The following is a 26,021-nucleotide window of genomic DNA, read 5'->3' on the forward strand; positions in this document are numbered from 1 at the left end:
AGTCTATGGAGAGGAGGTTTGGGGAGGCAGGTGAGCCGGCCCGTGCAGGTGAGATCAGGGTGCCCAGAGGCCTCCAGAACAAGGTGAGCCCCTGACTGGTGTGGCACTGGGCTTGCGTCCACGTTGGGGTGGGGGCTCTCACTGGAAGGGGATCTCCTGTCCAAGACGGACATGCTGGGCTGGGCTGACTTGGCTGGGGTTGCCTCCAGCTGCCAGGGCGTGGGGCCCTGGGGCACATTTTGCACACGTCTTTGCCCCTTGTCCAGGGCAGATGTGGAGCCCTGTGCCAGAAAAGGTGGCAGTTCATCTTAGCACCCGTGTCCCCAAGGGAGTCGATTTTCAGCTTACATTTAAAACTATTCTCTGACATCATAAAATGACAGATGATCTCATCAAATGTGAGTTTGACTCTGACTGGCTAAGAGCAAAATCCAGGCAAGACAGAATGGTAGAAACAGTTAAACCGGCTCTGGACTAAACGGCCTCTCTGAAAGCTAGTCTGAAAATGCACAAACACTCATAAACTTGCCACAGTGTAATTCCTTTCAGATACCCACTGCCACTGGGGCCCCTGGGCTCTGAGGGTCTGTAACAGGTGGCTACCTTCTCTGCTGCTTGAACCACACTCCCTCACACCCTCAACTTTCAGGGTCCAGTTTGGGCCTGACTTACCTCACAGTGAATGACCTGTCCCATTTCTAAGGTCATCCTAGATCGGGGGTGCCTGGCCTGGCTGTCACTGCCCCGTGGGGTGCTTGGTGGCAGCCGCTTTGGCAGGCTTGGGCCCCGCAGGCAGCTGGCTGTGCATCAGGCGTGCAGGGGGCTGGGGCCAGAGCCTGCTGTGTGGTGGGAAGTGTCCGCAACCCCAGGAGGTTGGAAACGGGGTCACAGTGTGGTCCCGGGTGGAGAGGGAGCCTTGATCCCTCTTGGAGCCAGCAGTTGCCCAGACAAGCATCCTGTTCCCTTACTTCCCCCTGCTGCTCTTGAGCCCAGAGCATCCCCACCTGCTCTGAAATTGGCTGTGTCTGACATCTTTCCTGTCCTTCTTCCATGTGTGGGCTTACCCCAGCCTCCCTTTTGTGCAGGGGCTGGTCCCTTCAGCCGTGTGTCTTTGGGCAGGTTCCACCAGGCGCCTGGGCAAGGAGGAGCCATCTGTGGTGGGCATGTCCCCCGCAAGTGGGCTCTGCGGGGTGCAGTGGCCCCTGAGGGCTCCGGAGGCTGAGGTTACGGAATTTGGCCCATGGGTTATTGGGATTTCAGCTGTGAGCAGGCCGGCCTTCCTCCCGCTTGGCAGTGGCTGGTGCTGGGGGCCACCCGGTGTGCGTGTCCTGCTGGTGAAGTGGAGCTGTCTGAAAGTGGTGACCTAGTGCTGACCCTCGTTCTCTTTGATGTGACTGGCTGTGGCTGTTTCTTGAGCACTTGTGTGTGCAGCGGCCTGCCAGGGTCTTGCTTCCATTTTCATGTCAAGGGATTGGCGGTGAAGCCACCGGCCTCCCTGAACGTGGGTTGGAATGTGGACCTTGGGCATGGAAGCCGGTTTGGGAGCCAAGCCGAGTGGGGGCAAGGGTACCCCAGTGTCCCGCCGCTGGGACGGGGCACCCTCCAGGGAAGCAGACCCCTTCCTCAGCCCCCTGGCTTCTCACTCCAACCCCGTGGCCCAGCTTTGCCTAGGACTTAGTGGCTTGAGTTGTATCAGGATTTCAGTGGCTCTAAAACCTCACAAGGCCCGCAGGCTCAGTGTCACTTACCCGCCTCTCTTCTGCGTCACCTAAAAATGCTGCCAGAGCTGCAGAATTTTTGAAATGCTTGAAGTGGACAGGGCCTTTGGTCGCCCGTGGTTGGCGAGGAGGCAGGGGCCAACTTTGGGTTTCCCTGCGCTCTGTGGTCTGTGAATTAATGGTCGCCACCCTGGGCAGTCCCCCCCAGAAAGGATTTTCTCTTTCATTTTCAGAAAGTCTGGTCGGACTGTCCCTCGGCTGAGGGGCGGCTGGATTGTTTCTGCCTCTGGCCCATCATGAGCAGCGGGGCTGTGAGTGCGTGTGAGGACAAGGATTTTCCTTTGTCTTGGCTGTGTACCTGGGAGTGGAGGTTCTGGGTCGTGTGGTGACTGTAGACCCTTCTGGGGAGCCGCCAGGCCCTTTCCTTAAGTGGCTGCACGGTTCTGTGTCCACATCCGCGGCAGCGTACAAGGCCGTGTCTCCCACGTCCGCGCCAACTCTCGTTACCGTCTGTCTTCTTGATTACGGTACACATTGCTTTTAAACCTGGCAGAAGTTAAGTCATTTTTGCTTCTGCCGCTCCCCTCCCTTGCGATCTTCCTTTTCAGTAGCAGCTGCGATGCTCCTGGAGTACACTCCCAGCCTGGTGAGTCGTGTCACTGTCACGGCAGGCTCAGGGTGGCCCTTATGCAGCTCTGACTGTCGAGTGAGGGCAAGAGGCTGGCTCTTCAGTCCGTGGGGGAGCTGCTTTGCTGCGCACTTGTGGTCCCGGGGCGCTGGAATGCCCCTTCCGGGCCGTGCAGTGCTGCCATCTCGGGGGGCAGGGGCTGTTTCCAGCTCACGGTCTCCTCCTGATCTTCTTGCAAGCCTGCTGCGTGCCCTGGGCCGAAATGCTCCTGGGCACCCCTCTTCCTCAGTGCACCTGGTGCTGAATGGGTCGTGGTCACAGTTGTGGGGGAGACTCCGGATCCAGGGCTCGGGTTGGGGAAACGGCCCCAACTTGGAAGTCGCGTTCTTCCTGTGAAGCCACCGCTGCACTTCCCTGGTCCCTGAGGGGGAGGCTGGCACTCAGCCTGCATTTCTCCTCCCCTCGGGTGCTCCTTCTTGGGCGGCCAGAGGCAGAGCGAGCTGAGGGTGGACTGTGCTCCCCATGGCCGAGCAGATGGGCCGGGGCTGACTGGGGAGACCCTGACACCAGGTGGGGTGCCCCTGCCTGTGGCCACAGGAGCCGTGCACAGTGCCCTCGTTTCTGCTGGAGGCTCAGGGCACAGGAGGCAGTGGTTGGTGCTATAAATGTGAGTGATTCTGAGACTCGTGGGGTGCACATTTAAAGAAACCGGTTAACCCTTTGTCCATATCAGAGCCTGTGTGCCTTGGGCCTGCTGAGACGACTCCTGGTGACCTGAAGGGGTGCACTCCGCGCCTGGGGAGCCACAGCGCAGCCAGCTCGGTTGCCTCCACTCCCCCACTCGTTTCCTTGCCCATCCGGAATTGAGTTCACTGTCCTGTTTGGAGTTTTGTCTCAGTTGCGCAGAGCCCTAAACAGTGCGTCGTCAAGTTTCTTCGTCCCCAAGTTCCATCTGAAGGCAGCTTACCGCAGGCCGGCCGCGTCCAGGGCTGACCTGAAGCCCCCCACTGCACCCTGTTGGAGGGGCTGGGAGGTGGCACGAGCACCCGTGTCCCTGGGGCATGGGGGGACTCTTGGCCTTCGCGGGTGCGTCGTCCCAGATGGCTTTCAGAAGCAGTGGCATGAGTTTCCCTTTTCACAACATTTGCCATTTGTGGACTTGCTTTTTGCCAGTTCTGGTGGGTATGAAACGTTATCGGGGAGATGCAGATGAACGAGGCTGCACATCTTGTTTAAAATGCCTGGTCCTCTTGCTTACCCATGTTCTTCGGGGTTGTTTGTCCTTTTAAGTTGACTTTCGGGAGTTCCCTGTAGAATCTAGGCATCAGATCACTGCAGATAATACATTTTGCAACTAACTTCTAATTTGTATCTCTTTTTTTTCTTTTCTTTTCTTTTTTTTTTTTTTTTTTTTTTTTTTGTAGTATATTATGGTGAACAGAAGCTCTTAATTTAATGTAGGTGAATTTGTATTTGTTTCATGTCGGGTGCTTTTTATGTTCTGTTTGAGAATTCTCCCCTGTCCTGAGGTTAAGGAGAGTGTCTGTTATCATCTAAAAGTTGCGAACTTTTGCCTTTTTGATTCCTGCCCTTCATTTGGGGGTGTGGGGTGAGGACAGGGTCTAACTGCTCTCCATGTGGACAGCACGTGGTCTCAGCGTCTTCTCTGAGCAGCCCTCCTTCCTACGTATGCCCGCTGCAAAGCCCCTACGAACAGTCCCGAGATTTTGGTTGAGATTGACTTGCGTCCTTAGATGGAGACGTGTGTGACATCTTTCTTACTCTGAGCCCTCCTTTACATGGAAGTGGTGTCCCTCTGCTTATTTGCATGTTCTTTACCTTTCTAGAAGTTCTTTAACTGTCTCTGTACGGGGACCTGCCCAACTTAAGGGATATTAGGGTATATTTGTACCTGGGTATCTTTATTTTTCTTTTCCGGATGTCAATATTTTGATATGTTAAGGTTTCATTCTTGCTCCGTCTTGGAGGGTGTCTGCCTGGCACTGGGGATCCAGCGCGGGTGATGATCCAGACAGATGGAGACAAACCTCTGCCCTCACGGGCTTGTTACATTCCAGAGAATTAGATAATATGCACGATAATCCCGGAGTGGAGCCAGGCTGGGGGTGGAGTGGGCCTGGGGGCACTGTGAACAGAAGGCTCTGCGGGACTCGGGGCGAGCCTGCTAGGGTTGGGGTTTCCTCACTGACCCTTTGCTCTGGAGGCTTTTCCCTCTCACCCAGGATGAGGGAGCATCACCGGCCGCCGCTCCAACACCATGCGCTGGGTCGGTCCCTGGGTCCTGGGCAGCAACACTGAAATTTTCCAGAAGTTACGTCTTGGTAGGTTTGTTTCTCTTGGGCTTATGAAGGTGTGACCACCTGTGTATGGGGTCTGTCCTGCAAACACAGAGAAGATTCTGGGAATTGGGGTGGGCACACTTTGGTGTAGATGTGCACACATTGAGGTGTCCCAGAGACATGTATTGAGCCAGGCACCATACTGAATGCATGGAGCGCCCTGCCTGTCCTCTTCTAAAAACTCTGTGCCAGCATATGAATATATGCACCGTAAGATTCGCTGCTGTAGCCATTTTGAGTGCGTGATTCACTGGCATTAATACACTCGCCGTGCTCTGCTGCTGTCACCACCACCATCTCCAAGACCAAAATGTTACCATCCCCCCCAAGCAGAAATTACACCATTGAGCTGTTGCTCCCCCAGCTCCCCCAACTCCGTCTATTTCTGGGTCTGTGAATTTGTTTATTTTGGGTATTCCATATAAGTAGGGTCATAAAACATCTATCCTGTGTCTGTGTTCTGTCACTCAACAGTGTTTTCAAGTTCGAGCATGTTGTAACACATATCAGAGCTTCATTCTTTTTTGTGGTGGACTAATACCCGACTGTGTGGACAGGCCCTGTTTTGTTTATCCATTCCTCAGCGGACGGGTTGCTTCCATGATCTGGCAATTGTGAACAGTGCTGCTGTAAACACTGTATCTGCCTGAGTCCCTGCTTTCACTTATTCTGGGACCATACCTAGAAGTGGGATTGCTGGGTCAGAGGGTAAGTCTGCATGTCACTTTCTGAGGAACCAGAAGCTGTTTCCCACGGCAGCTGCCCAGTTCTGCATGCCCAGGAACAGACAGTGCCCAAGGGCTCCTGCTCCTCTGCGTCCTCGCAGGTGGGGATGGTCCAGGCCCCGCTGTGAGCACCGGCTGCCATCTCCCTCGGGTCTGGGAAGCAGCAGCTTTCCCTCCAGAGCGGAACGGTGTTCTCACGGGCCAGGGGGTGTGCCCTGCGCCCACACTTCCGCCCGCCACCACTGCCAGTTGCCTCATGCATTTTTACTGTGTCAACACCTCTACCGTTTTGACTTGTAAATTGCCTGGGTTTTATTCAGCTTCTAGTTTTCAGCACAGCCGTGTGCTGGAACTGAGCTCCAGGACTGCACTCCGGAGGGCAGGGTTAAATCCATGCTGGCCCCAAGCTGGCCCTCATTAGTGCAGGGGCCATGGGGAGGCCCTGGGCTGCAAACCTGACATCCCTGCTGTGTACAGGACTCTCACGGGATCTGAGGGCTGAAACAGGGCCCTTGTGTATTGGTCCAAGTCCTGCTGCATTCTCTGAGAACATGGACACTGGGGAAGGCTGGCACTTCCTTGGGGGAATCCTTGCTGGCTCGTTGCCTGCCAGCTACCCAGGCATCCCAGATAGTCCAAGAAAAGGGTCAGTGCACGTGAGCTTCCTGGTGCAACAGGGACTCAGTCGGTCTTGCAGATAATTCGCCCAACGTCTGCTGCCCTCTAAAGTGAGCCTCGGGTCACTTGGAAGCCCCTAGCCGCTGGACAGGGCCCCCACTGTGAGCTCAGCTCGTTCGGGAAGCCAGCTGCGTATGTTTTCCTGCCCCTAGCCCCCAGGTCGGTCATTGGGCTGAGTTGGGACCCAGCTTGCTTGCTGGGCACGTCACTCAGCCACCTCAGGCAGTGCCTGCTTGTGACCGCGCTTGCCGACATGTGGTGGGCATGCCCTTGAGCAGATGGGCACTGGGCATCTGCTTGTCACCTTTGTGTCCTGTGCAGTGTGCCTTCTCCAGGTGGCTCGTGGGGGTTAGGGCAGGCCAGGTGGGACAGTATGGTTCAGGGCCTTGGCGATCAGAGAGGCTTGACTTTATCCCTGGATTGGGGTTGGTGGCCGTGACCATGAGGGGCTGGCTGTGGGCCCAGTCTTCCCTCGCCCTCCTGGGCTTCTGCCACCCGAAGGGCTGCGGGCTGGCCGGGCGTCCGTCTGCTGCCCTGGCTAACGTCCCGCTGTCTGCAGGCCTTTTCCAGCCGCTCTCTCCTGAGGCACTGCTGGCTTCCCCATCCCAGGGCCATTGCTGCGGAGCTGGGCAGGCAGAAGCCAGGTGACGTCCACACTTGAAAAACTGGCAGCGTCCCAGACCTCAGTGGCTGGGGGTGTTTTGCACCCCATGGCCCTTCGTGATGGATAGTGGCTGTCACATCCTGGTTTGAGGTGACGGACAGGCTCAGTGCACACAGTCCCCTCGAACCCGAACCCAGAGTCTGAAGTTGGTAGTCAGTGACCAGGAACTTGCCGTGGGAGGGGCGCCGGGCGGGGCCGCCTCTCCCTGCCCGTTGCTTTGTTGCTTTTGACTGTAGTGAAGGGTTACACGTTTTGACCGGAAGATCTCAGCGAACAAGGCGAAGCTTAAGATTTTAAGTTGAAACTTAAAAATTGGGCCTCGGTCGTCTAGAAGAGAATTGGTGTGAGACGCGTTTGTAGGAACGATGACTCAGTGGCAGCTTTGCTCAGCACAGGCTGTTTTTCTGGCGAGGTCAGCCACCCTGTCCACGGCCCGCTGCCCCGCGTCTGCCTGTGGCCTTGCTGCTTGGCTTCCGCCACGGAGGAGGGGCTGGATCCTTCAGAAAGGAGAGGCCTTTGGGCTGGTCTTCCCCAGCTGGGCCAGGGGAGTGGTGATCAGGAGTAAAGCTGTGGTAACTGTTTACACTGGGTCGCTCTGAAAACGTGTGGTTTTCTTTCTGTGGGCGGGAGAGCTGGTCATTAGGGCGAATGTGTTGAGCCTCATGAGAAATGGCCAAATAATTATTGTGGTGCCGTCCGGGGTGAGGGCATTTACTGCTGGGGAGTCCCAGAATGAGCTTGCAGATTCCAAGGACCCCCACCCCCAGCCTGGGTGCAGGCATGCCTTTCTCATACCACCCTGCCCAGGGGCCCCACGGGGATCACGGTGGAGAATGAGCACACAGGCAGGGAACTGCAGGATCCTCACGGAAGTCACGGACTCTCCACAACCCCGTTCCTCTGAATCAGGGGAGCGTTCTTTGTAGAATAGCCTGGGTTGGGGCTGGGGGGGGTCCACTCGTGCGTGTGATCCACGTTGACGGCGAGTGGAAGGCAGCGTCTGCTTCCTCCTGGTGAGGTTCCTGGATGTCTGGTTGCTGCCCGGAGTGGCAGGTTGCGTCTGCTCCCAGGAGTCCACTTCCCCGGGCCTTTGTGGTGTCAGCATGAGGCCCGTGAGGGTGACCTTGTGACGTGCCCGCAATTCCATAGGCTGCGTGGAGATCTCAGGGTGGGACCCATCTGCTTTCTCGGAGCCTCGGAGGAGTTGGCGCAGATGTGTGCTTAACTGGGGGTGAATGACTTCCTTCTGGTGGCTGTGGGAAGTAGATGGTTTTGGTTTTGCTCACACGTTGGGGAAGCGGCACAGAAGAGCTCTTCGTCTCCTTTACGGGGTGCGTGGGCAGAGGGGCTCAGGACTGCAGCACCTTTCTCGAAAGCCACTTGTGTTCATCACAGGCTTGTTCAGAGTCAGTCAAGACTCAGGCAAAACCAAACTGAGTGTTCTGGCAGTGCTTATGGTAAAGGTTTGCACTTGGGGGCCTTGCGCGTATGTGTGCCCTTCCCAGAGCCCCCAGGAGACCCTTGCTCAGGAACGAGGCCTGGATTGGGCTGGGGGTCCTGAGCACGTGGGGGATGGGCCAGAGGAGCCTCTCGCCATTGTTGGCAGCCTGGCCCGAGGTAGTCTGGTTGGGGCTGCCCAGCTGGTTAAGGCTCTCCCCTGGGGATCCCAGGGCCGTAGTGGAACTTCAGCCACTCTGGAGCCGGGGCCGGGGCACACCCAGGATGCCTGGGGCCGGGCGGGGTCCTTGCTCTGCGCTCCCAAGTGAGCCGGCTGCTTTCTGCCTCTTGCATCATCCCCTGGGCTGTGGGCTGGCCTCACAGGGGAAAGGAGTCTCTCCCAGCTGGAGCCCCCTTCCGTGTTCCCCGTCAGCAGGGGGCCTCTCCCACTGGACCCAGGCCCCTCGCCAAGGCAGATCCAAAAGCAGATGGTATGTCAGCATGCTCCAAGAGAGACTAGTAACTGCAGATCTGAGGCTCGTTGTACCTGTGCAGTAGACAGAAAGTACCACGTTCATCCGACTGTGATGAGTAAACGACCAGAAAAGCGCTGAAGCCCCCAGGGCTACATGAGGGCAGAGTCAAGGGCCGCGGGTCCTTCTCTCTGTCGTGTCTGTGTCTTCCTTAAGGTAAGGGAGTGAAAAATTCCCCATGATGTTCTCTTAGCAAAGGAAAAGAGAAAAGCTCTGGAGACAGTTTAGATCGAGGAAGGAGCTCCTTGGAAGGACTCTCCAGTCCTGGCAGCAGGGAACGTGGGGCTCCCCGGCCCTCCTGATACCTGAAGGTGTCCCGAGGGAGACGCTAGCCCGTCCTCTGTCAGGGCCAGAGCGGCCCCCTGCGCGGATCTCTGGGTGTGGGAGGGGCAGAACCGCATTTTTTATTGATGCCTTGCTCGGCACTGTGTCCGCCACTCTCACACACATTCACCCACAAGGTGAGTGTTCTCAGACCCTGGAGGCAGGAGCGCTGCAGCCTGTGTGGCTTGCCCAGGAGTCCTCACCTCCAGAAGCTCCCTGCAGCGGGGGGCGAGGGGCGATGCGCCCAGAGGACCGGGCTGGGCCCACTGCCCCCCCCCCCCAGGTGTGAGGCCGCCCACTCTTCTCCTTCCTCCAGCTGGATTTTCAGATTTCCAGCTTAAAACTCTGCCCTCAGGCCGAGTGAGGCTTGGGAGGTTGGGAGGGTAGTGGGCTTCGCCATTCAGGGCCAGCTTGAGGTGGAGGGGGCTTCAGGAAAGGCTCCTGAAAGAGAGGGCTTTGCCAGCACGGGTACAGTGGAGGACGGCGTGTTCCAGGCAGGGAGGGCCTGGTCTGTTGGTGGCTGTGGCGGCTGTGGGTGCCTGCCACCTGCCAGGTTCCCTGAGGCGCCAGGGGGGCAGGAAGACCAGGTCACCCCCTTGGGGCTTGCGATGTGCCAGAGGCACCAGGCACCTGACCATGGCACCCACGGGTGATGGGGCAGCTTCCTTTGGTGAGCCTGAGCTGTGGCCCCCACGTGGGACCACTCGCTGGTGGCTGGCGTGGACAGTCTAAGAGCACAAGGTGGAGCGTGTGGTTGGGTGTTGTGTCTATACCTGAGAAGAGCCTCATCTCCTCTCTCTTTGGGGGTGGGTGCATTCATTCTTTGCCCCCTGGGCGGCCTTCGGGCACACAGCCTTGCCATGGCCTGGCCTTGCCCCGCACTGGCTCTGCATCCTGGGAATCTTGGGCAGCCGCCAGGCCCCAGAGCCCCAGGCTCTGAGGAGATCAGCCTTTCTGTTCATTTCGGATTAGCCCTGGCACCCAGCCATCCTTGACAGCATTCTTCCCTGGGAACCCGACTGAGGGAACCTTTGGAACACGGGCCGGTCCTAGGTTGCTGGCTGCCCGTGGTCATCAAGGAGACATTGCTGCAAAAACAGTGGGAACAAGGACACATCTGTACCTGGGCTTTGGTGCCCCCACCCCAGGTGACGGGAGAACCGGGTTTTGGGGTTGCTGTGTGCTAGGCACAGAGCCCTGGCTTCTGGTCTGCAGAGGGAGTGAGGGGCCCAAGAAACTGCTCAGCGGGAGGGTGTCCCATCTGGCTGGCGGGAGCACTGCGGAGACTGGGTGTCTGTCTGCCAGATGTGCACGGAGCTGGCGAGCTGCCTGCACAAGCCTCTGCTGGAAGCCGGCTGCCCCTCCGTCAGCTACAGCCGGCCGCAGGAAGGCAAGAGAAGGAGAACATTCCAGTGCCTTGGTGTTTTCGTTTATGTTTTACCCGACACAGAATGTTTAGCTTCAGATTACGAGGAAACTGCTGTGTTACGGTTGTGAACACTCGCAGGCTCCTGGCATCTCCTGCCGTTGCGCCCGTTTCCGACTGTTCTTGACTGTCCAGCAGTTCACGTGTGTGGCCTGAATGTGGGAGTCACCTGGGGAGCTTTCAGAAACCCCAGCACTTAGGCCGCATTCCAGACCCTTTTCGTGGACGTCTCCAGGGAGGGACTTGGCATCCGTGTGTACATGGCTATATGGATGTATTTTAAGGTTTTGAGGTGCTGTCAGCTGGCTTATTCTAGAAGCTGGCATTTGTGCCCAGGTCCCACGTGGGTCAGCCGCTGTGTGCTGAGAGCAGACGCCACAGGGTCTCACCAAGAGACGAGGTACTACTCCTCAGGACGTGCTTGGCTGAGTGGTTTTGTTCCTGCTTGCTCCTGGGTTTGTCCTCCACCCTCTGGGTGACAGAGCACCTCCTGGCGGTCGGAGGATGGGGAATGACGGTCTGGTGCCTGGAGGTAAGCCCCGGGTGAAGCATTTGGCAACATCGGGCCCTGGTGAAATTTGGGAAGTGCGGCCCTGGCTGTCCTAGCTGCTGACCCGGTTTTCCGAGTCACCTGAGATGGAAATACCTGAAGTGAGCTTCCAGCATCTTTGCCCTGGGAAGGCAGGCAAAAGCGGGTGGTCTTAACTGTTCTGGGGAGCTGGGAACCCTTTGCCGATTTGGGGGGCGGGATTCCCCAAAGGTGGTAGCCAGCGGTGCCTGCACAGGTCAGCTGGGGCTGCTGCCCTCTGCCGCGTCAGTTGAGTTTTTGGCTGTTTTTTTTTCCTTAGGCAGACGGTGTGGCCGGCTCCTGGCCTGCTATCGGATTGCCAGCTGTCACTCCCCACTCCCGCCCTTAACTGCCCCCCCTGCTCTCCTCATGGGCCCAGCGCATGGGGACCAAGATAAGCCCCCGCCCCGGGCGTGTGGGGTGCTGTGCGGCTCGTGACCACCTTCCCTGGTGCCACTCGCCTGGCACTTCTGGTTTGGGAGTGTACCATGAGCCTCAAAGCAGCCCGTCTGTCGTAGTTAGCAGTCTAAACTATGTAGCTTCAGATTTGTTCTTCAGCTAGCATTTTCACTGACACCTGAGGTTCAGCTACTCTTGTTTGGAGTTAAAGGGGGGTTACCATCCACTGGTGTTTCAGTCTGGATGTCACTGTTCCGAGAAGGCCTCCCCATGGCCCCTTGAACTGTTGTCTCAACAGAAGACGCCCCAGGAGGTACCCTTTTGCGGGGGGTGGACTTCGAGAGGCAGCACTGCTCTTCCCAGGGATGCACCCAGGGCCGCTGGCCTGCCTCTGCCAGAAACCTCTTGGGTCTGAAATTGTGAAACCCAAGAGCAAGGCCACGTTCAGTTTGGGGGTGTTTGGGCCTTTGAGAGAAGCCCCCGTAGCTGCTTTCCCATTTGCTGGCAGTGCTTTCAGGCAGGCGGTTGTCTCCAGCAGCCCGTCGTGTGGTCCGGATCAGGCTAAGGGCTTCTGGTGCCCGCATTTCCACACCTTGGGGTGTGGGAGTGTATCCGAGTCTGCAGCCAGAGGAGCCGTGGATCCCTGGTCTGCTTTCCCAGTGAAGGTGGAACGTTTTGGGAAGGGAGCCCACTTGGGAGAGCCAGGCTCTGGTCCCCAAGAGGCCATCCTTCAGCCCTTCTTGGTATCCAGCAGCCCACCCTGAGGAGTCACGTCCTTCTGAGAGTGTAAACTTAGGGCGGCTGTCTTTACAACCAGCCCAGGCTGGGGTTGTCCTTGAGGCCAGAGAGCAAAGCATCATAAACTGCCAAGTGGCAGGATGGAGGTGGCTTAACAAGCAGGCTCAGCTCACGTGCAGATTAATTCTAAAAGGTAGATGAGCTTGGTTCTTTTTTGTTCTTTTTGAAGGTGGTATCATGAAGAGGGCATTGCCATATGCAAACTGCAGTTCAAGGTGAGCCACGGGCCCCCATGTTCAAAAGAGCCGTGTATCTGGGGAACCGTCTTCAGGGTGATGAACACACAAATGAGATTGTCCAGCGGGGAAGTTTGTTCTCTGGGTGGACTGATTTCCTGTTTAAAGGATATTCAGGAGGGAAGGAGAAGTGGTCGGGAGCCCCAGAGCCCTGCTTGTGAAAGCCACAGGGCAGGGACTGAAGAAACCCCTCGTCCTGACCCTCAGCACCCCCCGGTGTGTCACGGGCTTTTAGTGCTCGATTTTGTCCTTCGTTATCTGTCTGTCCCTGACTTCCACCTCAGGGCCAGGATGTGAGGCCCCCAAGGACAGGACCCAAGAGCCTGCCTGAGGGGCCATTTGTGACATGAATGAGAAATCTGAAGTGTCAGCTGAACCAGGGACGCCTCAAGTGACAGGGGCCGCAGAGTCGTCCCCAGCCCGGTGCTTACCAGCAAGGGGACGGGGTGGGCGGCAGGTCAGGAGCTTCGCTGGCCTGGGGACCCTGAGCCCCCGCTGGCCAATGCCCCCCACGTGGGCTCCTCCGGGCTCTGAAGGCCATGGGGCCGGCCTCTTCTGTTCCTGTCCTGTCCGGCAGGGACCCGTCCAACCTACCACCTCCTCCTCGGCCACACAGCCGGCATATCTTTATTTAATAAACCTTGTAAAGCCTCTCAGATCCTTCCTTGGGTTAAACTCCCGTCTGTACTAGCCTGTGTCTCTGGCGTGAGTTACCAGAGACGCCGGCCCCAGCCCCAGGGACCTTGTGTCTCTGGGGAAAGGCTTACATTTCTGAGTGTGGGTCAGTAGGAAGATGGAGCAGCCGTGAGCCCTGCTGGCCTCTGGGGGCAGTGGGGCAGTGGGGCTCCGGTTGGGGGGTCCCGCAGGAGCTGGCACCCCATGCTCTGTGGGGCTCCTCTGGGCCCCTGGACCCGCCGCCCGCCTGTTCTGGGGGGTCTGGCTGTGCTCGCATCCCTTCCTCAGGAAAGGCACTGGTTCCTGCCTGCATTTCTTCACCTGGAAGTGAGATGCATTTTGATGCCATTTCTATGGCAACCAGTGAACTCCTAGGAAACAAATTCTATTTTTGTGTTCCAACCTGGTAACGGGAGCGGTGGAGGCACATCACACATTCTGTCGTAAGTCAGTGTTGTGATTTGAGGAGCACTGAAATGGTCCGTGCCGAGTGTTTGACCCTGTTGCTGTTTGAGAACGTCTCTAATAACCTGCGTGTTGCTGGTCTTAGTGTGTTTTAAACATGGGGTGTGTGTTTAATCCCAGATGGATCCTCAGTCGTCTTTGGAGGCTCCCTTCTCTGGGTTTCAGAGGTGCCTTGCTCACGTGCCTCTGTCATGGGGGCCTGCCCTCCTTGGAGCCTGGAAGTTGGGGTGTTTCTGTTGCCTTTCTGTCCCCCGAACCTCCCGGCTCTGAGCTGAGTGTTGCTTCCTCGGGGTGCGCTCCGTGACCTGACCCCCTGCTGAGGCCCTGGGGCCCCTGGCCCACATCACCTCCAGCCGAGTCTCCCACATCCTGTCTCCTGCCTTCACCAGCTTTAGCTCACTACCCTTACAGGGGTTGGGGTTGCGGGAAATGATGTCCTCCTGTCTTCTGGCTTCTGCTGTTGGGATCACGTCAAGAAGCATGGGGGCTCCGGGTTTGGAGCTGTGGGGGGGCAGCCCAAGGTGGGTGGCGGTGACTGTCCCACACATGCTGGGGTCACTTTGCCCAGCACCTCCTTTGTGCCGCTCGGGCTCTGCGGCCCTGTTGGTCCTGCCTGGATCCCTGTGCATGGGGGCCCTCGGGCTGACGTGTGGAGCCCCCTGAGGTTGTGGGGGGCTTCTGGGCACCCTCAGGATTTTCTGTGGCCATCCCCAGACAACTGATTTTTGGTGTGGGGCAAGTCAGTGCCCCCTTAGTTTGTAGCCAGTTCCTGCCTGCTAGTCCTCTTCTACTGGTCAGGAAACTGGTCCTCGCAAGGCAATTGTCTCGTCTCAGCCCATCTCACCACGCGTTGGTGTTCTCGCCTCGGTCCAAAACCTTCCTTGTACCGCGTCCAATGCGGTGTCCCCATCCTCCCCTCGCATGGCAGTCACTGGGCTTTTCACGGCATATCGTTTCTCCCAGGCCTGAGATGACACTGCCGGCAGCGGATTGAAACCTTGAGCGGGCACGTGGCCGGCACCTGCCCCTGCCCACAGGCACCAAGACCAGGTGGCCTGTCCTGGGTTTGCCCCACAGCAGGGCTTCCTTGTGCACACTTGGGGCAGTACAGACACGGCAGACCCGACGGCACACCCTCTCCGTGCTGGGCTGGGGTCCATCCTGGGCCCCTCAGCCTCTGCAGCTGCGAGCCCACTCAAATCGGCCTACTCCCCGTGTGGACGTCTCCACGCTGGCAGGCGAGGCCCTGAGCGCACGGGGCAAGAGGGCTGGGTCTGGAGAAGGCTGGGGGGCACAGCCCCTGGGGCTGGCACCTTAGTGACTTTGTTCCTTTTTCTAGCCTTTAGCTTAGAAATTTTCAAATCTACAGCAAAAGTAGATTCAATGACAAGCATTTTTCTACCTCTGCTTTATTTCTTTTAACTGCAAAGTGGGTGTTTTTGCTAAATCCTGTGAAAGTGCGTTATAGATACAGTATTTCACCGCAGCGTGTTCTGTAAGCAGCTCTGTAAGAGTAAATGTGTTTCCCTGTAAAACCCCAGGGAATGTTGTTACAGAAGACGGGCGACAGTAACTCCCTCTCCTAGTGAGATCCCCCATGTGGTCTCCAGAAATGGCTGATAGCTCTGCCCCCGCCCACAGTATGTGCCTGTTTTCCTTTAAGTAAAGATATTAGGTGTTAAAAAGCAAGTCGATTTAAAGCACAGTTGGACATGCAGATGAATTTTAATTTTAAAGCTGGCACCCAATTTAGCAACTGCAGAAGTGAAAAGAAGTATGTTTGGAACAACTTGAGTAGGTGAATCGGCTGTTTCAGTTGTAAATTTCACAGCCCGAGGCTGCCTCGGTAGTCACAGGTGTTTCTGAAGGTGGAGGAAAGGCCTCTTCTATGCTTTTGGGGGTGGTGGCTCAGGCACCATTGGCTCTCACTGCCCTGTGGGCCTCGGGTAAGCCTTCGGTGAGTGTTTCTCCCAGTTCCCTCTCTGTAAACGGGGACTTGGGGTCTTTCCAGCTCCCATATTAATTTTGTGTCACTTTCTCGGTTCCCTTTTCTCTGAGATGGAAGCGGTTGCCCTCGTGCCCCTCCATGGAGTGGGTGGGCAAGGCGGAGGAAAAGCCGCCTCTCCTGAACCATGTCTAGAGAGCACCTGGGTACTGACGGATACAACCTTTTCTTTCTTCCAGATCTTCCCTTTAAACTCACCTTCACGATGAAGGTCAGAGGGTAACGCCGCGGGAGAAAAGGTCACCTGCTAAGCGTCAGCTCGTCATCAAGGTAACCCGGCGGGGGTTGGCCTGGACCCTCACGCAGTTGGTGTCTGCCCCTCCGCGCTCTCCTCCTCGCTGTTGGAGCCCTGGTCTGGCGCTCTCCCTCTGTGGAGGCTTTCAGGGCTCCTGGCGGCTGCAGCTGCGGATCAGGGATGTGGCGTCCCCAGACCCTCAGGCCGACAGCTCCCTGGGCTCCCCCTTTGTCCCTAGACTGCACAGGTGTGGCCGGGGGGGGGTGCTCTGCTCTCTGCCCCAAGGTCTGAGGAGAGCTGGGGGCACCGTGTTCTCCTGGCGGGGTTACCCACCCACGCTACCCCGGCTTTTGGCCCTGCTTCCTCATCGAGGCTGCCTCCCCTCCCAGTGGAGAGTTTCCCATCCTTGACTATTTCCACTTAAGCACGTGTGGGAGGGCTGCACTCGGCAGCGCCTCAGCCATAGGCAGCTGAAGGCCCCGTGAGACGACACCCCAGAGATGCTGCCTTGTTAGCAGCCGAGCTTGACTGGACCAAGGTGTCACACACTCGGGCTTTTTCCCAGTTCTGTTCTTTCTGTGTCCCCCAGGCACTGTGCCCCACTCCTGCTGCCTTGTAGGTTCTTGTCTTCCCCAGTGCACCCCGCGTGTCCTTCTCATCAGGACCCCCTCTCGGCGGAGAGGTGCTCAGCACGTGGCCTCATTGCTCCTGGCTCTTTCCAGATACACCTCTGGGCAGGGCTTCCCGCACAAATCGACAGCCCCGTAAAGCTGCATTTCCTGTTAGGATGTTGGGTTCCTCTTGGGGGCCACAGACGACGTGCCAGCTCTGTTGGGAAAGCAGAGGCTCAAAATGAAAGGTGCAAAGTCCTGACAAGTGGAGGAGATGGGGCACCGGCTCCAGAGAGGCAGCCCAGGGGAAGTGCCGCTCTCTCCTCACCTGGGAAGGACACAGCCTGCGGCCTGGCTCTGTGGGGACGTGCAGTTGGAGCTGGTGACATCAAGCTTCCATCGCAATCTTCCGGCCTCCAAAAACGGACCTGGGAGCATTTGGAGATGTGGCTGGGTTGGGGCTGCTTGGTGGGGCTGTGCCTTGGGAAGGCAGACGGACGGACACTCTCACACAAGGGGTCAGTGGGGGTCTGAGGAGGGGGAGACTGCACGGCAGCCAGCTTGCTCTCGCATACGTGTTGGTTGTTGCTTTTCACTGTAAATAGGCCCAGCCACTCCTCCCGCCACTGTGTCCCGCTTCACTGGGGTCCACATGCCCACCCATACACACACCTCCCCCGACTACATCCAGATTGTCACATTCTGCTCCTCTGACTGCACATTCCAGCATATGCTTTTCCCTCACCTCGCCACAAAGCCTGAGGTCTGTGAACAGGCTGCCCATGTGGTCGGCAGGCCACCTGGGGACTTACAGCACAGAGCCCGCTCCCTTGTTTCCAGGGTGTGTGCAGCTGCTTCCCCCCAGCATCAGGGGTCCCACGGAGGCATGGAGACTGGGTGACCCTCAGGGCCTCACAAACTTCCTCTCCGGCCTTTCCCAGAAAAGATTTGCTGACACCTGCCAGAGTATGCCTTAGCCCCAGCAGTTCTGATCTTGTCCACATCGGAGCTTTGCTTTTCCACAGAAACAAATTTTAAGTTCACCAATCCATCCACTCAGATTTAACCATCAATACCATGATACAAGCCTGCATGTAGTACTGGATACCTTTCACTAAACCTGCATCACCACTCCAGCTGCTGGCAAAACGGGGAGCAGAATTCTCCAGCCCCTGAGGGAACAGGTCTGCTGGTTGGCTTCTGTAGTTAAGGAGCTGGAATTCTGGTTGGTGGGGTTGGGGCTGCCCAGGCCTGGCTCCCAGTCCTCCTGACTGCAGGGTCCTCCTTGCAAGCTTGTGTGTGCCGCCCGCTCCCCCGGCAGGAGGGTGGGCAGAGCCGTCTGAGGTCAGGGGCCCTGCAGAAGGGGTGTCAGGGTGTGTCCGAGCCCCCACGGAGGGCTCCAAGGCCACCAAGAGCAGCCTTGCATGTGATCACTGGGTTCCGGAAGGTGCCATCTGGCAGGTGATGCGAGCTCCACTCTCAGTAGCAGCCCTGCCGGCCAATGGAAAAGTGATCCTGTGTGTGCTTCTCCTGGGCACAGATTGCACAATTAAGACAGGACCGACTGCCACGAGCACAGGTCAGCTGCCGCCCGAGGACTGGGAGGCGGGCGGACTTTCCAATAGCAGCGTCATGTGGCAGCGGGACCGACATTCCAGCAGGGGCGTTCCTGGGACAGGAGGAGGGTTGCTGCCCGGTGGCTGTTCCTGAGAAACTTGCAGGTTTTTGCCAAAGTCAGGACACCCCCCCCCCCATCCTCTTCTTTTTGTCCCTGGGTGGAAGCTCATGTTTCCCCAACTGATTATTTATCCAGGAGCCTTGCAGAATGGAGGTAATTTCGTCTGTTTGCAGCGTGTGCTGCTGGAAGTGTGTGATCAACTTGCTCATGGGACACAGCCCAGCTCGATTGGCATTTTGCTTGGCATGAAACAAAGTCACGCCACGTTCCCCTGAGGCCCTTGCCTGTTTGTGACGCATGAATGACAGCCTGGGTTCCGCTGCCCTCTGACTGGTGCCCCACAGTTCCACAGGGAAGTGGGCCTCAGCCTCCACCCAGGACCTGGTCGCGGCTCTTTGCAGACAGGTAGCCGGGTGCTGTGAGAGATGTCGCGGCTCTCGTTTGTTTGAAATTCTTTGGAAATGTCAAAGTAGAAATTTCACTTTGGGACCCAGCCTGGGGGCCACGTGGTGCTCAGCTGCTTCTGCAGAGGGGGCCCTGGCCGCATGGGTGCTGGCACTCTGCCCCGGCTGTGGAGCAGAGCGGCTGGAGGACCTCAGAGCTGCAGCTGCCCTTGGGCAGGCCGGGTTCTGGCCCACTTTCAGAGTGTCCCATGGGGAGGGAGGTGGTGGTGATTGATGGAGGTGATGGTGGCAGTGACATTGATGGTGGTGGTGGTTGATGGAGGTGATGGTGGTGATGGTGGTGATGTTCATGGGTAGTGGTAGTTGATGATGAGGGAGGTGGTGGTTGATGATGGAGGTGGTGCTGGTGATGGTGGTGATGTTCATGGGTGGTGGTGGTTGATGATGATGGAGGTGGTGGTGGTGATGATGTTTGTGGGTGATGGTCATTGATGATGTGATGCCTCCAGTGCTGCCACCTGCCTAGTAGGATCGCTGTGAGGGTCGACTGAGCTGACCCAGGTCACTTGCTGAGTGCACAGTGCTGGCCGGCGCACGAGTGACAGGCACTTGGAGCTTTGCGGGGCCACGTAGAGCTCTGCTAGGTGTGTGACCACACGTCACGTGCGCATCCCTGAAGCCTTCTTGTTGACCCAGCACACCCCTTGTGGCTGCTCCTGCCTTCCCTGATGCTTTGCTGTCTCCGTGCTCTGTCCCTTTGAGAGGAAGTTGGATCTGAACAGACAGGACGGAGTTGAGGTGGGGTCTCTGGGTATCAGGGGCCCGGTGGGGGACCAGGAGCTTAGATGGGGCTAAAAGCACAAAAGGCGTAGCTGCCCGCGGCCCCTCCAGCCTGCTGGCCTCGCACAGGCTCCTAGCAGTTGTGGTGAGGTCCCCTGTCCATGCTTGCCCCCCTGCTTCTCCTCCTGGTCTGTGCTCCTTTGCAGCAGTGTCACCCAGACACCCCAAAGCCCTGTGGGGAGAGGAGGATGGGGGCAGGGGCTGGCTCCAGGGAGGGCCCGTGGGAGCTGCTTGTGCTGCTGACCTCACAGGTAGAAAGCCTGTCACTGGGGAACAGCGTGAGCTTCCAGAATGTGTTTCTGATTCATTTGTGTGAAGTAAATTTTTCTGTCTTTTTAGATTTCTCATTCATCTGGACTACAAGCTAGATTATAAATAAGATTAAGGGTGTTGAAATGGAAATAAAGTATTTTCTTTCTGTTGAAAACTGAAAAACATTTACGGGTGTGTCATCTGGTAAATGCTGTCTGTCCTTAAAATTCTCTTGAATCACTCAGATGAGTTGGGATTGTAGGAGAGAATGTCTTTCAGAGCAGGAGTGCTTAGTCAGGGGTCTGTGAACCTGAAGAGGAAAAAGAAAAAGCCAGTTTTATTTTCGTTAACCCTGAAGTTCCCAGGCCTTGCTCCCCGGCATCCTTGGTGTCTCAATTTTTTCATGGCACTCCTAGGCTAAAAGGAGTAATAATGTTGTTTACTAGGCAGCTGTTTAAAGCTATGAAACTCTTACACTGAAAGAAAAAGCATTCTTGTCTCACCCTTAACTGACCACTGTTGTGTCCTGAGACATGTACCTGTTGGGCCTGCACAGCTTCTCAGACCTGGGCACCGGCTCGACACTGGCCGCCTCCTCTCCTGTTGATGGCCGGTGTTGGGTGGTATTTGCGTCTCACGGACTGCCAGGCCCCGAGCTTTGCAAGATGCGTGTTGTGAGGGCGGGTGCGAGTGTGGCCTCGACACTGTGCCTGCCTCGTGCCTGTGGTCCCTTGGGCACTGTGGCCCCTGGTTTGGGAACCAGGGCGCCGTTTGCTGTTTCTTTTTCTTCCCCTTAAACTGGAAGCAGGCTGCGGGCTTTCTGTTGGGAGTAGATCCAGGAACAGGCCTCCCAGTTGAATGGTGCCGCCTGTTCTGGGTTGGAAACAGCACAGTAGGGGAAATTCTCTTCCTGGCCCCTGACCTTCAGCTCACCTTTACACGGCGCATGGCAGCTCCTGCCTCTTGGCCTCAGGTCTGCATCAAAAGCAGGGGCCCTGCGTTTCCAGACCTTACAGACGTAAGACTTTGGTTGGACGGTGTCTGCTCTGTCCCCAGAACCAAGCAGCCCGTGGGCAGATGGGCGAGTGGGAACTTCCAGCAGGTTCCCCTCGCTGAGCGGGGCCCTGGGAGCCCCCCGAACACGCACCCCGTCCGGGTCCCTGGCCCGGCCTCACACCCAGTGCTTCTCGCTCAGCAGCACCACGTGGACTGTCGAGAGCTGGGTCTACAGGCGGCACAGGGGGGCCGCAGGCGGCTGGGACGGCCCCCAAAACCCCAGGGCACGGCCCTGTGAGGGCCTTCCCTGAGCACTTGCTGGGGGCTGGGGTGCGTCGGGGCGACTGCCCCAGCCCTGGTCAGGGGGCGCGTCGGGCTGCGTGCTGTTGCAGGGGGGTTGGCGAGCGATGAGGTGACCCGGGTAAGTGCAGGGCCAGAGCTGGGGGTGGCTGTGGAGGGGTTGCCCCGGGGCTGGCCTGCTGGTCTAGGCCAGGGGTCAGGTTCATTGTGAAGGGACAAGGTCACCGGCTGAGCAGGCGCACAAGCTCCTCTGTCCCCTTGGCTCTGCCCTGTGTCCATTTGGGAAGGAAAAGGCCCAGCCCAGCCCAGCAGCTCCAAGGGGCCATTTCCAAAATGCCTGTACTTAAGAGGAAGTTCACCGGGGCTGCTGCTTGACCCGGCCCCTGGCGGCCCTATATCCTTGGTGCCCGACAGGGCCCCCCGCGCTGACAGCAGACATGTCCCCTCCTGGGGGGGCCTCCCCGTGCATGGCCCTGCCTGGCGCCCTGGGCCTCGGCCCCTGGGTGCTCACCCCGCCCTGCACCTGCCTTCCCTCCCCAGCTTGTGCTTCATGGGTCCCACCAGCATCCATCGAGGAAAGATCTAGTGTCGTGCCCTCCGTCCCTCCCAGGCGCAGGGCATTTGCTCCCTCTGTCCCCTTGGAGAGGGTCATCCTGCAGCCTGGAAACCTGCCCCCAGCCAGCTCCAGGCCTGCCCATGCCGAGGGCCCGTTTCCTCCCATGGCCACCTGTGTGCCAGCCCCTCACACGTTCCGGTCAGTTCTCTGGGCTGCTGGCTCTGGTCGGCCTCAGGCACCTGCCCCCCCAGCCCCCTGTTCTGTCCTTACCCCATCAGTGGCCGCCTCCCTCCGCCTGCCCGTGGAGTCGAGGGGGCCCTGGCTGCCTTTGCTGTCCTCTGACCACCTTCCCTTCTGGCAGGGGCCCCAGCTCCCCTTGGCTGTGCCCCGACACTCTCGACCCTCACCCTGCTTTTGGCGCACATTTCGTTTAGTCTGCGGTGTTGCTATTTTGTTTCCGAAACTTTTCTTTTTGAAGGAAACTAAGTGTCACCTGCCAAGGTCTCTGAGCACCTTTTCCAGTGGTGCCAAACCGGGACTTTCTCGTTAGCACTGGGTTGAGAACAGGAAGAAATGAAAGGGGGACACAGGCAGAGGGCTGGGGACGGTTCAGCACACTGCAGGGGGCTGGGGATTCCTTCAGCCCCTCCTCAGCACCTCAGTCTCAGTGCCCCCACACCCCAGCACGGCTGGTGCTGCTGCCTCCTGGCCCAGGGCAGCCCGCTCATTCTGATGGCCCCGGATCCGTCAGGGCCACCCGCTCCCGTTTGTTGCCGTGAGTTCCCTGGAGCTCCTGGGCACCAGCCGTCCTCTCTGGGCCTCCAGGTGACCTCCACTGCCCTTGTGCCGCCGGCCTTGGTTTGCGCCCTTTGGGGCCAGACTTCTACCAGAAACACTGCGATGGGAGGGCGCATCCTCCGTCTGTCTGTGGAAGCGGTTGTGGTCTGTGGCATTTTTCGCGGGTCTCGGTCCTGGGCTCCCAGCTCGCTGCCTGCCCCGCTGGCTGCTCCGGCCGCCCCTTCCCCGGCCCTGTCCCGCTCAGGCAGTGGCCTCTCCTGGCTGCCCTGACGTGGGCGGTTCCCAGCGCCTCCCGCAGCCCCTACTGCAAGGGGAGAGTGTGGGTGCTCGCTGGGTAGAGACCCTGGTCGAGGAGGGGCCCCTGGAGGGCCTGGCACCGGGACGCCGTGCAGCAGCAGGTGCCAGGTCGCCTGTGTTGCTGAGGGATGGATGGATTGTTGGTTTTTTAAGGATTTCACATCCCATCTCTGAATAGGTAGAAGGCTCTTTTAAATAGCCCGTCTACTTGGTGAAAGGAGGGAAGGAGGACTAGGCCCTCTTTTGAAGCAAAGACTAAAAGACATGGTTCTCAGAGCCGTGTGCTCCCCAGATGGGTGCTGCTCCTCGGGAGCTCCTTGAGCAAGTTGCACCCAGTGCTCCCCGGCCCACATGGGCCTCAGGGCACTGCTCCTTAGGGCGGTCCTCTCCATGCCGCCTCGGGCCGGGTGGTAGCTGCACCCTGGGGGCGAGGCCGAGCCCTGTGCCCTGGCAGAGGTGCAGCTCTCTGCAGCCCTGACACCCCCCCACCCCCACCCAGGTTGCTTTGCAGAGCAGCTGCTCCCCTTGTGCTTTAAAATGTGGGGATTCGGCAGCACTGCGTTCACAGGGGCCTTTGAGAACCGTGGTTTAAATTGCACTTGGACTGAAACGTGGTGAGTCCTAAAGTAGTTCGTCAGCCGCTGACAGGTGCCTCGTGGGTCCCGGGGCTGACACTGCTGCCCACCAGCCTGCAGCGTGTCCCAGGGTCAAAGCCAGGACAGGTCCACAAGGCGGCCCTCGGGCTCTTTCCTGGCTGGGGCCAGACCGACTGCTCTCCTGCCCAGCTGTGCTGGCCCCGGGGTCCACCCTCCTCTCAGGCTCTTCCCCAGCTTGGTCTTGGACCAGAATGGGCAGCACCCTGGCCTCGACTTCCCTCACTGCTGAGCACAGGCCACTCTCTAGGGGTGCAGACGCTCATCTCCTTGGTGGAGAGTGGGGGCTCTTGAGGCTACCTGGAAGGGGTCCGTGTGCTTTGGGGCCACTCTACTCTGCCCCAAAGAGCCCTGCACTCTGCCCTGTGCCTCTGGGAGTTGGTGCTGAGATGGGACGGGGCCCAGGGGTGCTGGGAGGCTTGGGGTGATCTCTGCAAAACTGCCGTCTCCTGTGGAGGGGGCGCACATGTCACCTCCAGGGAGACCAACAGGAATTTTACCTTCCACGCCAGACTCAGGGCTTGCGCTCTCACCCCCTCACCTGTGGGCTGCGTGCCCTGGGAGCTGGCAGCTGGGAGCCGGCGGGCCTGAGAGCTGCTGTGCCAGGGCTGCCGAGGCCGGCCTGACGGTGGCGTTTCTCTCCTGCAGCGTGCCTGGGAGAATGTGATGGGACCGGTAGCATGTCTGCAGAGAGCGGCCCTGGGACAAGACTGAGGAATCTGCCCGGGATGGGGGATGGCCTGGAGACGACCCCGATGTCCACCGCGCAGGCCCAGGCCCAGCCCCAGCCTGTCCACACGGCCAGCAGCAACCCCCCGCCCCCGGAGACCTCCAACCCCAACAAGCCCAAGCGGCAGACCAACCAGCTGCAGTACCTGCTCAAGGTGGTGCTCAAGACACTATGGAAGCACCAGTTTGCGTGGCCTTTCCAGCAGCCCGTGGATGCTGTCAAGCTGAACCTCCCTGTGAGTGGTCGGGTGGGCGCATGGGGGGGTGGTGGGGGTGTCCTGGCAGGCAGCACGGCACCCAGCTCGAGCTGCCAGCCTCTCTGTCCCGTGTGGTTTCCACCGCAATAGGGCAAGGTCTTCCACGTTGGGCCCAGGAGAAGTTGTGTGGAGGTGGAAATGGGGTGAAGGGCTGCTTGCGGATTTCCTTCTGGTTCTTTCTGGCCAGGCACAGGCAGCTGGGCCCAGGAGAGGCAAGTGCAGCCCCAGGGGCTGGTCGCTGGCAGCGTTGTCAGCACCCAGAGCACTGATGGGGCAAGGGGAAGGCCCTGCCCAGGAGCAGGTGCCTGGGCAGAGGCTGCAGCCCACGGGGGTCATGGTGGCTGCCCCCGGGCCGTGCTCAAGTGCCTGCATCCCTCTCCACTCCTGGAAACTTCCCTCTCTGCCCACCTCCCCAGCACCAGCTCTGGAAGCCCACTGTCTCCATCCTAAAGTTTGGGTGGCTTTAGGTTCTTCCAGTTTCTCAGAGAAGACGGAAGGACCAGATGTCTCTGTGGTGCGCTCTGCTCATGGCAGGCTCACTGAAGGGCTGTCTCGGCACTCCGGGTGGGCTGGGGGACCGGCTGAGCTCTGGGCCCGTGAGTGGAGCTGTTGCGGGGCCTGCTTATGCTGATCCCATCCGCGGCACGGGCACCGGGAGGGAGTCTGGGGGCCGCAGCACTGGCCGTGCCGAGGGGAGGGGCAGAGAGAGCACATCTCAGCATCGGAGGCCATGGAGGCCAGGGCCAGGCCGTCCCGTGGGCCTCTGGGAGAGCAAGGTGCAGACATAGAGCCAGTGCTGTCAGGACTTGGCTCAGAGGGAGAGGACGTCAGGGTGGACTAGGTGAGGGCTGGCGTGTCACGTGGGGACCAGCTCGGGACCAGAGACCCCTGGGGAGGCCGGCTCCCGGCTGGGTGCAGGGGGTGGCCTCTGCGGTCAGGTGGTGAGGGGTTGGGAGTGGGTCGGGATCTCTGGAGCGGAGACCAGGCCCCCACAAGTGGCCAAGAGCCCTCTCTTGGATACAAGCATGGGACCCCCCCCATCCCTGCAGGGGTCACCATCCTCTCAGCCAGCCTGACAACGAGGGGCCGATGGCCAGGGGCAGTGGGAGACCAGAGGGACCCCCTGGGAGAGGTCAGGCCCCCGAGCTCCTTCTCTGTTGTCTGATGCCTCCCGGATCTTCAGTCGCTTTTCCTTCCGTCCTGCTGGACTTTTCACTGGAGAGAGCCCAACTGCAGCCCCTGCCACCCCCTTCCCCACACACTAACTCTCTGTCCCCTACCCTGTCCTGTGCACCCTTGAACATTCAGCACCCCAGGGCCAGTGGGAGCGTTGGAAGGACCCAGTTCCTAGGGCGGGGGGGTGGGGTCAGGACACAGCACCACTCGGGCCCCCATGCTGTCCACGCAGGCTCCTGGCAGCTCCTCAGCACTTGCTGCCGGCCTCAGCACCGCCACATGGGCTCCGCTCATCCTCATGGGGTCTTTCCCTGGCAGTGTCTGACTTGCAGACACTCCTGGGTATGCTGCGGGGCCAGTACAGGGAGTCGGCTAGCGGGGCACAGGGGGTCCAGCCCCACGGGCTTGGCAGAGTCTCTGGTCATTCAGCACCGTGGGGAGGCTTCCAGCCATCCGGCTCTGCGTTCTCGGCCTTCCCATCCACTTGGGCTCTGATGGGGTTGGAGTTTGTTTCTTGCCACCTTGCTTCAGGCAGGCTTTCTTTAAGGGTGAGGTGCCACAGCTCCTCTGGCTCATCATTGTCCGTGTTTCTCTTTCACG

The 26,021-nt window shown here is 58.8% G+C and overlaps 1 protein-coding gene across 1 annotated transcript in view; it reads left to right on the top strand.

The window, feature by feature from the left end:
• The window catches only part of BRD4 (bromodomain containing 4), a 58,634-nt gene that overhangs the window by 10,641 nt on the left and 21,972 nt on the right, over positions 1-26,021 (top strand). The window contains 2 exon segments of the mRNA XM_037818634.1: positions 15,819-15,909; positions 23,908-24,224. Coding sequence (XP_037674562.1) covers positions 23,940-24,224 — 285 coding nt within the window. The 5' untranslated portion in view covers positions 15,819-15,909; positions 23,908-23,939.

Source organism: Choloepus didactylus, chromosome 25 (assembly GCF_015220235.1).
Source record: "Choloepus didactylus isolate mChoDid1 chromosome 25, mChoDid1.pri, whole genome shotgun sequence".
In the NCBI taxonomy this organism is placed as follows: Eukaryota; Metazoa; Chordata; class Mammalia; order Pilosa; family Megalonychidae; genus Choloepus; species Choloepus didactylus.